At 38.4% G+C, this 12,266-nt stretch overlaps 1 protein-coding gene across 2 annotated transcripts in view; it reads right to left on the bottom strand.

The window, feature by feature from the left end:
• Positions 1–12,266, bottom strand: part of TGFBR3 (transforming growth factor beta receptor 3) — a 192,106-nt gene that overhangs the window by 31,069 nt on the left and 148,771 nt on the right. For both annotated transcript variants that reach the window (XM_060773914.2, XM_060773913.2), the window contains exons 11-13: positions 9,163–9,303; positions 7,786–7,956; positions 1,796–2,095 (exon numbers count right to left, since the gene is read on the bottom strand). In XM_060773914.2, the coding sequence (XP_060629897.2) occupies positions 1,796–2,095; positions 7,786–7,956; positions 9,163–9,303 (612 nt within the window). The remainder of the gene's footprint in view (positions 1–1,795; positions 2,096–7,785; positions 7,957–9,162; positions 9,304–12,266) is intronic.

The raw sequence follows: 12,266 nt of genomic DNA, 5'->3' as shown, positions 1-12,266 counted from the left end.
AAGGTATACATTTATAATTATGTGATTATGTTTGTTTGGTTTAAGTTTTGCTTTTGGATAATTTTTATTTGGTATTAAGTTTATAGTTAGGCTGTTTTATATTGTTGGATGTGTCTTGTTTTGATGTAACTTGTTTATATGTCTTTTATTGGCATTGAAAGTTTGCCATATATGTTGCAAACTGCCCTGAGTCCCTTCGGGGAGATAGGGCAGTCTGCTGCTACTACTACTACTACTACTACTAATAATAATAATAATAATAATACACTGCCAGATCCTGGGACAAAGGGGCAGTGTGGAAGGGCCCTAAGACCAATGTCCAAATATTTTTATTTGTGAAAGGGTGATATTATCTGAGTCTTAAAACAATGAATATTTTTTTCTTCCTACAGAAATACACTGAATGATTTAATAAACTGAATATGCAATGCAAATGTGAGATAAGTTTTAAAGGGAATGCAGAAAACAAGTTCAAACACTCATTTATTTCCCTTCAGAATCCTCCCAAGGCAAGGCAAGCTAATATTTCACACATGGAGGTACAAAAACAATGAGATTATTATATCTTGGCAGGATCTGGAAAAATCAGTGCCTTTGCATTGTTTACAGCTAACCCTATTGAATACCTTTGATAAATCTGGCCCACTCCCCACAGTGGAAAGCATTTTTTTTAATTTATCACCTGTAATTGTTTAGTGGAAAATATATATCATGATGTCAAAGAATTACAACAGTTCTCATTGGGAAAACTCAATAAATTTTGTCCAACTGTTGTTAATTATAATCATTCAAAAACACTTTAGTCAATTCCATGATTTTTTATGGTTGCAATTTCTGTAGATTTCATTTATTTCTAGAATCCCTTTTTGTGGGTAAAGAGTAACTCTAGGGCCACATGTGGTTTGCAATGTGATTTTGTGGTTTTTAATCCTTCCAGATGCTATAGACCACCCTCTTCTTGCTGCTCCCCAAAAGTGAGCTGCATCTTTTAGAAGGCTCTTGGAGTGTCAATTCACATTATAAATGGGCTGGTTAACAAACCAGAACTGGACCTCTGGCTTCAACTACTTTTTTTATGTCAGCGGGTGCATCTACAGTGTAGAATTAATGCAGTTTGACACCACTTTAACTGCTATAGCTCAATATTATAGAATCCTTGAAGTTTTGCAAGGTCTTTAGCCTTCTTGCCAAAGAATGCTAGTATCTCACCAAACTACAGATCCAAGGATGTCATAGCACTGAGGATGACAGTTAAAGTGGTACCAAACTGCATTAATTCTATAGTGGAGATGCACTCAGGGTCAGAAAATGTCTCCCTGCAGTCACTGCTGTTCCCCACTATTGGTATACAGGCTGAGAAGATTTTAGTTATTTTAGTCCCAAAAGCAGCCCCCCTGCCATCTGTGGAACACACTAATTCATGTTTGTTAGTCTGAAAGAGACATAGGGTGCAAAGAGACTGACTGAAAAGTGCCAAATTTTGTTTCTCTTTATTCCAATTTCATACTGGGCTTTATACTGAGATAAAATAAACTGATCTAGGGATCTAGAACGTATAAACGGATTGTTCAAGAAACTGATAGAAAATATTTTGGGATAAACAACATGTATATGGATCTCCAAAATAAAAATGGAAAGAACATTTAATACATCTGGGCAATCCCATAATTACTTTGAACACAATCATAGTCTCATTATTATTTAAACCTACCCTGAGCATATGTCTTTTTCTACATATTACAAAATGAAGCCATTCCCGTATAAAACAAACAAAGTTGGCTTATCCAATACTAACCTTGGCCAGGCCTCGAGTATCTTTCTCTTTCCTTGTACACAAGGTCACTTCACAATGCAGAAAGAGAAGGGAAGTGTTGAAAATGGGTTTGAACATGAAGCTAAAATGTTTTTTGTCCATCTGTGCATTCAGCATAAGAAAATTGGTCTTTGGGATGTTGTAGAATTTTACAGATTCATCTTTAGGACAAATATTTTCAATAATGGTGTATTCCGACATCCGATCAGGGTATGAGTGCGGAGAAATAAAGCAAGTTTGGATTGCAAAGCTTAGGGATCTTTCAGCCTTGGTCAGAGAAATCTGCATCAAAAGAAAAAGAGATTTTGTGCTTATTATGTTGTGTCTGTTCTTCAAAAATACAGATTATTTTTAACATTGGGGAAACTTTGCAGGACAACTCAGATAATGGGAGAATATCAATAGTAGGCTGCCTTGGTTCATACACATTTGTCCTTCATATCCACCTGGAAAAATCCAGTAAAAATCTTTGTGTAAATAAACATCCATTTTCTAAAACAGAATGGGTTGAGGCCCAGCACAAGGGCATTTCACCATTTAAAAAATTTAAAACCCACTAGGTTCAGGTTTTCGAAATGAAAACATCTTAAATCCATTTAAAATAATAAAATGTAATAAAAAACCCTTCGTGGTGGGATTTCAATAAAGGTGATTGCAACAATAAAATAAAAATGGGAAATATTGGTTTGGTTATCCAATACCTGTACCAACAGCAACTAAGATGATCATGGTGGCAAATTGTTTCACAGAGCTCTAACATCCCCCAAAATGGAGAAAATAATCTAATAAGTAGATAATCAGAATTCGGAAATTGGAATATAGGGCAGTTTGGATTCAGTTCCTGTTCCTCACATATCCTCCTACATTCCCTCTTTATCCTTAGCTTACTTCAATTGTTGCAAACTGAGTTCAAAGTGCAAAGGTCATTTCATATATTCATAGAGTTGGCAGAGACCATAAGGGCCATCTTGTCCAACCCCCTGCACTCCATTAATTCAACAGGGGATAAAGGTGAGGAAGGATCTGAGTTGCTCTTCGAAACAGGCATGGAGCTTGTTTACAGAGGTCCAAAACCATGTACTCATCTCAAATGGACTGCACAGAAACTTTCACCGAGCATTGTGCATCTTTTCACTGTACTCTGTCCTTGCCCTCCTTCGAGCAAAATTGGGTGATACTCTAGAGAGCAATGGTTCTCAACCTGTGGGTCCCCAGGTATTTTGGCCTACAACTTCCAAAAATCCAGCCACTTTACCAGCTGTAAGGAGTTCTGGGAGTTGAAGGGCAACACATCTGGGAACCCACAGGCTGAGAACCACTGCTCTAGAGTTTGCTGGAAACGATTGAGTATCCCAGGACTTTGGGTCAGTCTGGACAATGGGACTGGATCTAATTCAATCTGATCTACTGTCTACATCAATGGTTCCCAACCTTTTGTCCTCCAGGTGTTTTAGAGTTCAGCTCCCATGATTCCTAACAGCTGGTAAACTGGCTGAGATTTCTAGGAGTAGAAGTCCGAAACAACTAGAAGACCAAAGGTTGGGAACCACTGGTGTAGATGGACACTCCCACAATTACTTTTTCCCTATATTGATCGGCTGCCACTGTCACTCCTACCTATTTGAAGTCCTGACTATTGTGGATACCTCTGCTGGTCAAAACAATTACTGAATCCAAATTATCTGCTTTGAACTTGGTTATATGGCAGTGCAGATGGGGCCTTTGATGCTGAATCTGGGGGCCCTGTCCATCTTCTCTTTGTCACCAAAGAGTAGTTCAAAGCATATAATCTGGATTCAGAAACTGGATTATATGGCAGTGTAGATCCAGCCTAACTGCTTAATACAAGACTTCTCCGAGGACAGATTAACACAGGCCAACTGACTCAGTATGGATGCACCCTCAAGCATAAGCAAACTATTACAGACTCAGAGCTTGTCTGTTCATCTTCACTAACAACATTTGCCATCTTGACCACCTCTGCTGTTGCTTGACCACACATATCCTGGTTTTAATCTGTAAAATGTTGCATCATCCAAAAACGAAGCTGTACTGCTATAACTTGACAGTTCAGATTTTTGAAACAGGATCATTACTGTGGTTTCAATTTGTTTTCCTTTGGAATATTTGGTACAACATCCTGACACCACTTCTGAAAAAAACCCCAGCTCTATGAAGTTATGTTGATCTCTGGAATAAAATACAGATGGTACTAAAACATAAAATAAAATTAGAAATGATGATTTAATATATTTGAATATCCAAAATGTGGGCTAATGAAAAGCTAGGATATACAGCTGCATCTATATAATATAACTAGAATGAAAGGACACAACTTAGTGCACCTAGTGTAGAAGAGGGCAATTTAATTACCATTACGTGCCTTGTGAAAGTTAGAAGACAAGGAAGATGGCTGCTGCTAATTTGTATGTATAGTTGCATAAACACAGCACATTTTGCATGTGTAATGAGATATCCAACTAACACAAGTAAACAGATAGCAGTCTTACAATATTTTTACTTTGGAAAATTGCAAACAGATGTCCAAATAAAAATCCTTAACTCTCAAAGAAACATGATATATTGCTTTATGAAATCTGAGAGCTCCAGGCTACAGTCCTAAAGACATTTACTAGAGAACAGGCTTCATTGAGCTCAATGACACTCCTGATTAAACATGCTTAGGACTACAATGCAGAACACTTCACTGATTTCGCTTCCATTTACTTGCTTCCTTCAAGCATTTTTACTACTACTGTGGAGATGAGTAACTAGGGATATCAGATCAGCCCCCTCCCGTCTAACGTTTTGCAAAAATGTTAAAACCTAGCTTTTGAGCATGAATTTACAGATGCAGTGTAACAGACCTATGGAACGGCTGTACAATGCAATTGGATAATGATTTTAGTAATGAGACACTGAGGATCCATGTTTTAATTGGTTTTTATTGATTGTGAGGTTTTTATATTTATGCTAAATGTCTTAATTGTGATTTATGTTGTTTGGGGCATCGAATTGTGCCACTGTGTAAACCGCCTTGAGTCGCCTTCGGGCTGAGAAAGGCGGTATATAAATATGGTAAATAAATAAATAAACTGACTTGCTTTTTTTTTTTTTTTAAGGATTGTGTGCTAATGGTGCAAATGGTAGAAATTTACAACAGCACAGTTTAGAATTGAGCAGAAAAACTGGGAACTAATATAAAACGGTTAAGGTAAAGGTTTCCCCTGACATTAAGTCTAGTCGTGTCCAACTCTCAGGGGTGGTGCTTATCTCCATTTCTAAGCCAAAGAGCCGGCATTGTCCGTAGACACTTCCAAGGTCATGTGGCCAGCATGGAGTGCCGTTACTTTCCTGCAGAAACAGTACCTATTGATCTACTCACATTTCAAACTTCTAGGTTGGCATAAGCCAGGCTAACAGTGGGAACTCACCCTGCCCCCTGGATTCAAACTGCCAACCTTTCATTCAGCAAGTTCAACAGTTCAGTGGTTTAACCCACTGCACAACCAGGGGACCCCATGGGAACTAATATACATTCTTCAGAATGGAATACATTCTATAGAATCACAAATTAAATTAGAACTTAAAAACACACCAATAGTAATAGACAACTAAGGTTTTGCTCTCTTAGATCTGGAGAGTGAGTCCATCATTGAAAAGACCTTTGTATGAAATTGCAGTCACCCAATCTGCAGCCTTGTAGTAAGTCCATCTTAGAAATGAAAAAGACCTTCAAAATTATCGCATACACCCCCACTTTAAGAGGACCACAATTAGAAGGATCATGAATCAGGGAGCCATACGTTTATGTCCATAAAGAATACGACTAAGCTAGACGTGTTTACATAAAAGAAAGAAACTGAGAGCCCTTGTAGATTACATCATGGGTAATTTATCGAGAAAAGAGATCAGCATGTCAAAAACAAAACCCCGAATAATTTCTGTCATTGGAGGATGGAGAACAGATGTCAGGCATAGATATCTATTTTCCACTTGTGTAAAAAAGAGCAAAACCAAGTTCGCGCCAGGACAGGTGATGAAAAAATCAGAACTGCCCAGAGAATTAATGGTGGGGCCAGATGAGAAACAAGAGCCAATGGGATTCAGCCCAGAAAGCCAAAAAGAAAAAAAAAAGAAAAAAATATGACGATGATAGCTCCTTTTATGAGTGTAAAAACAAACTTATTTAAACCACACATGTCATCTGCACTATTTCAATCTTCTTTAATACAGGGCATGCACTAAAATTGACAAAAGATCGTTGCAGCATTGGCACTAGCTTCTCTCCAATTCTTTGTTGCTACAGTGGGATGTGGAGCTCCAATTGTGTTGCTGATACTGTCTTGTGCCTATTAGAGGTCCAACTTGGATGAATAAAATAAATAAAAAGGATACTATGGGGAATGGCCAACAACACATTTATATCTTAATCAGGGCTCAAGATCACACATCGTTCAAGGGAACAGTACCTGGTATTGCTCACATGCTCTGTGTGTGCGCGTGCCTCTTAAAGCGTATATAATTCTCCACTGCTGCCTCCTTCCCCTCTTTCTAGCAAAATGCCTGCAGTTTTAAAGTTCACCAGCTGGTCAGACTGGGCTACCTTTGCTTGGCTGAGAAGCTGTGCAGGACACAATTGTGGTGGTCTCATCTTTTCTTTTTAAAGTTGTTATTCACACAGTGATAGCACAAACCAAAGAGCCGAAGTTCTTGCCCGGAGGGGTGTTAAATATAATCTTAATCAAATCTCTAGCTAATTCTGCTCATTTGTGATATAGGAGTTTATCATGTGAGGTTACAGCAGAACAACAGTATATTTGCCTTGGATGTATCATCTGATGTTGCTCCTTTCTCACCACTCTCTAGGTGGGAGACTGTCGGAAGGCATTTCTTTTACAAAAGGAGGCCATTAACATATTCACTGTGTTTGTAAAAGCAGCAGCTTTCCAGGCTGTTTCTCACTAAGAGGGCAGTTGGAAAAGTACAAGTCACATGACAACCACTGCAAAGATGTTGCCATTCTGCTTTAATTGCAATTTGCCTTTCTTATATGATAAATTCTTTTGTTTTATTTTATGTTTTCAGGCTGTGCAAACTAATTGCTAAAGATGATTGCCAAGTAAGTAAAATAAGAAAGCATCCTCAAAGTACAATGTACTGTGAAGAATATCCTCAGTCAGTGGACAGGGATGGGGGAAGAAATAAGTCTGTCCCATGAGACATTTATTTATTATTTTATTTACTCTATTTCTGTCCCGCTCTTCTCACCCTGAAGGGGACTCAGAGTGGCTTACATAATTTGGCACAATTTGATGCCGCAATTCAACAATATACAAACAGTACATTATACAAACAATTAAAAAGATAAAACATATAAATATTACAATTAATTATTCTATTTGTTTTGATGTATTACTAATGGATAGTTTCAACATAAGGGTGGCTTATATTTGTAAGCCACTGCATAATTGATTATGTGATCGAAAAGTAGGAATATATATGTTAAAATACGTAACACACAAGTAAGGTTTATTTTAATTTACCCTTTGTCTGAGATCGAAAAATTAAAAGGAAAAAATGAACAATGCATTATTATTTTCAGATTCATGTCCTGTCATTAAATAAAAGGAACTCTTTGTAAGCTGCTCTTTCTACTAATGTTTGATTGCGTTTTCTCCAACAGCCAACAATCTCCAGCGCCTGTTATTTCTTAGAGGATTTGACAACGGTGACACTCTTATTTGCATTGGGCTTGCCCATGCTGAAAGGATTCTTTGGTCTCTACCACAAAAGCATTTTCTTCCTCATGATCTCTACAATTTCCCTTTTCAGAAACCACAAGAGAACACATCTGTCTGCCTCAGGCAAGAGCACAATGCCAGCTTAAGGCAGACAAGAACAGACTTAGCCGAGCTTCCACGTTCCTGGAGAACATTAAATTGATTTCTATATCTGTCAGAGTTCATTACCTCAACAAAAATCTGGTCATTTTCTGCAACAGAGAAGAAGCCTTGAGTCGGAGTATGGAAGAGGTCCGTCTTGTAGAGTTCCATGCCGAAGGTCACATTGCTGACGCGTGTTACAGGTGGCCAATGCATGGGAGGCTTGGGAGCTTTGGGTTGATGGAATGTGCAATTGAACTAGAATGAGATAAATCAATATAAAAAGAAAAGTAGAGAAACAAAGAACAAGATCACAGGGGGCAGAAACAGGATTTTGCTGCCATGTACAATCACAAGCTGCAAAAAGTTCACACACAAGGCGGAATATGGCCAAATCTATATATTTTACTTCAAATATCAGTGGTTCACAAATATATTGGTAAAAAAACTCAATTCTTTGTTCATATGCCACCTGTCCCTCCAACTGTTCAATTCAGAAGCGTTTCTCGACTTTTTCTATCTTGCTTAATTTGCCCACACATGGTATCTGAAGTGACTCTCATCCCAAAACAAAAATTCAGGGATTATGTTTTGATTATCTCCCTGTCAAGAAAACCACTCTCTCGTTCTACATATACATGCACAGGGTTGTTGTAGGTCTTTCGGGCTATATGGCCATGTTCTAGAAGCATTCTCTCCTGACGTTTAGCCTGCATCTATGGCAGGCATCCTCAGAGATTGTGACCTCACAACCTCTGAGGATGCCTGTCATAGATGCAGGTGAAATGTCAGGAGAGAATGCTTCTAGAACATGGTCACATAGCCTGAAAAACCTACAACAACCCAGTGATTCTGGCCATGAAAGCCGGATACATTACATTATACATGCACAGCAAATCAGAGCTAGATACTGTTCTAGTGCTTAAGAAATTAGCAGATTAAAACAGTCAGCAGTGAGAGAGAGATATCACAAAGTGACCTTGACCCTGAATCAAATAGTTGTTTTCACCCTGAGTGATCCATTGAATCAACTGCGAAACCATGTAAACATTTATGTAAGTTCTATTGATTCCATGGATCTACAACAACTGGGACTAAGGATTGGCTTCAGGTCTTGGGCCACACTTCATTGTTCTTTGGAAGATCTCCTAAAGAAAAAAGCTTATGTACTTGATACAAGATTATAGTATTGCTTACTAGCATTTATAAATGTGGAAAATTAGATCCAAAGCCCCAAATATGACTTTGAGAGAGAGGGCAAAGATTGGCAATCTTGTTCCAGATGCAATGCAATCATGTACATCATAGACATTAGGAAGACACTTTATCTCCTGAGTCCTCATGAGACAGCTTGGTTTGTATTTTTTAGAATCAAGGTCCTACTAAACGGTTATGTCACTGTCTTAAATTTCACAAGTACATTCCCTCCACAGACTGCAAGACTACAGGGAACTGGTTACATACCACAACAATTTCAGGGCGACTGGAAAATGTGATGTCTGTTTCATCAGTGTCACCTGGAAAACCATTATCCCCCGATTCCATGTCTTCATAATCAATGGGCCAGCCACTGGACTCAGTTGGTGAAGGCAGCTGAATAACAATCTTCAAAAAAAAAAAAAAGGAAAAAAAAAGGAAGAAACAAGTATTAATGTATTTCCTGCACATGCTCCTTGGGTTCCAGTACAGTATCACTCATCAGAAACACCAAGTAAAACTAATCAAGAGGAAATTCTAGTGTCCTCCAGATGTTTTGGACTTCAGCTCCCACAATTTCTAACACCTGATAAACTGGCTGGGATTTCTGGGAGCTGAAGTCCAAATTACCTGGAGGAACACAGTTTGAGAAACACTGCTTTAGAGCATTCTTTGAGTAATTACCTGAATATTTACCCCAGCGATAAACAGGTGTCCAATTTGTCCTTACAAATATGCTGTGCAATGTGTTAGGTTGAGACAATTAAGTAGAATTCATGCATTGCTAAACCAGCTTCTTCTGAGTAAGTTGCTTTCAGATACTTTAAATCAGTGGTTCTCAACCTGTAGGTCCCCAGGTGTTTTGGCCTACAACTCCCAGAAATCCCAGCCAGTTTACCAGCATTTCTGGGAGTTGAAGGCCAAAACACCTAGTAACTCATAGGTTGAGAACCACTGCTTTAAATGGTATCTCTAATCGTTCCAAACCATTGGCTAGGATTGCAAAAGGTGATGGAAGTTGTAATGCAAAATATTTAGAGTATTGAGCAAGCATGGCTTAAGCTGTAGTTTAGCATTTCATGCTGAAGTAGAAAATGGTCCCTCCAAAGTGCTAGGAGAATATGATGATCCTGCCTTTCTTCCTCTTATAAAGTCAGGAGGAAGAATGTATCAGTGGTTCAATTATACTTGTTAAATTCCTGGTCTGCCATTTACATCCAAACCAGAAATCATGATTTGATGGCATATGAATTAGTTACCTTACTGAAAAGAATCAGATATGGTTTGTGTCAGGACAATAGTTGGATTGGAAACCAGCTGAGAAACCAATGTATGCCACAACTTCCACAAAGGAGAAACATGCTGGGCAGTAATTTAATAAATGGATAAAATAACGTTTGTTTGTAAATGAGGCAACTAAAGCCAGCGTTTGTAGTTTGCTTGTTTTGCTACTGGCTGTAGCTTAGTTTAAACCAAAATACCTGATTTATAAGTTACAACAAGTGAACTACTGGATACATGGAAAGCAAGGGCTGATTTATTCATCTTCTGGGTGATTCAGAAGGAGGAGAGAATATGTGAGCTTAATGCTTTTACTCCTTCCTGCAAATGCCTATAGCCCTAAAACATAATATAGTGTTACATGTAAACACTCCCACAGTAACTCATTCATTATAACCAGTTAGTTTGGAGAATGAGCAAGGATTTGAATCCCCATCTTCCCAGCTGGTTCACCACTCTCTTCGCCACACTTCATTTGGTTCTCTAAGGCAAGTTTAGCCAGTCTGAGGGAAAGGCTTCAGTTTGTTTCCAAACTGAAAGTCAAGTTGAGCAATAAAATGATCACAGAGGCTGAAAACAACAGTCTGGGAATAAGTATGTAGATGAATATACCAGAAACTCTAACTCTGCTTCTGTTAAAGCTATAAAACATCCAACATAACTAAAATGTAATAGTCCACTAAAGTGAATCTATACAATTACATTCCTCTGAAAACACCACAAGATACAATGGACAAAGAGTTTGCAAGCTTTTATTTGCACTGCTTTGGTATCATTGAATTATTTAAAAAGTAGAAATACTTGTTTTATTTCTCTACATTTTTTCCTTGCTGTTCTAACCATTTGACTCTGCCCCATCCAAACTATGGCTCCTTGATTCCCCAACTGAAACTCCCATACTGGGCTGCATTAGACATCTCGTGCCTGCTTTTTGCATGCAAACATTCTCCACATACCCAGCTCCTCTGCATTTCCTGACTATTCAATTTTTCCATAACTCAATTTCATCTTTGTTTGCTCAGATGTTGGATGGTTAGTATCCAAAGGAATACTTCTAATGTGTTTAAGCACTTGTTGCCTAATTGTATATAAGCTTTGATGATGTTGACACTGGCCCATGCTCCAGTACTTAAGCGAGGGAGGAGGATTCAGGAAGGGAGGGAGGGAGGGAGGGAGGGAGGGAGGGAGGGAGGGAGGGAGGAAGGAAGGAAGGAAGGAAGGAAGGAAGGAAGGAAGGAAGGAAGGAAGGAAGGAGGAAAATCTGTGCTCTCAATCTCTACTAAAAATACAGGCAAGTTTGGAGTTAATTCAGCATGAAGGATCAGCAGCTGAGCAGAGATCCAGATGTGTATTTTTCCACTGCCTGTTGATCTGTAATTTTGGTTGGGTACATCTCTGAATCGACAACCAAAAGGTCTGGCCAATAAATAATTTTTCAAGTTTTTTTCTCTATTATTTTAATTTGACTCAAGTTATAGCTGATCAGATTCCCTTCACTATATTTGAATTGGACAACAAGCTGTTCTGTATTTGCCAAACTTGCCACTATGTGCCGAAATCTCAAAAGTCAAGAGATGTCCCTGCCTGTTTACCTGCGCTGGCCAACATAGATTTAAGAGCGTAATTAAAATTGCTGAGCTAGTGCTGAAGATAAGCATCTCAGAAGTGGCATGCGATGGCTTGCACGTCTACTTGGAAAAAGCAGAACTAGCATTTGGATTCAAATTTCAAGCACTAAAAATTTAAAGACTAAACAGCTTTCAAAGTGTACTTATAACAAAAGCCAGCAAATGCTAGGTAAGAATGAACAGAAGCCCATACAGCATAGTTTTCATTACAATGGTAACTTATTTATTTGAGAGTTGTCAGGCTGAACTTCCCAGGTGACTTGAACTATTACTGAGTGATTACTTACCTCCACACAATTCTCTCATAACTACACAGAATCTCCAATCTTCATTCTCACCATTAAACATAATTAATAATACAGAATTGGCTTGAATGGCAACAAATGAGAGAACTTTCATAGAAATAACTTGATTGTAAGAACAGAATTTGACGTTCCAAGGGACACAATCTCTGTATATCTT

Source organism: Anolis sagrei, chromosome 4 (assembly GCF_037176765.1).
Source record: "Anolis sagrei isolate rAnoSag1 chromosome 4, rAnoSag1.mat, whole genome shotgun sequence".
NCBI classification, from domain to species: domain Eukaryota; kingdom Metazoa; phylum Chordata; class Lepidosauria; order Squamata; family Dactyloidae; genus Anolis; species Anolis sagrei.
The sequence above is the reverse complement of the archived record's forward strand: the minus strand, read 5'-3'. Positions and strand labels throughout refer to the sequence as shown.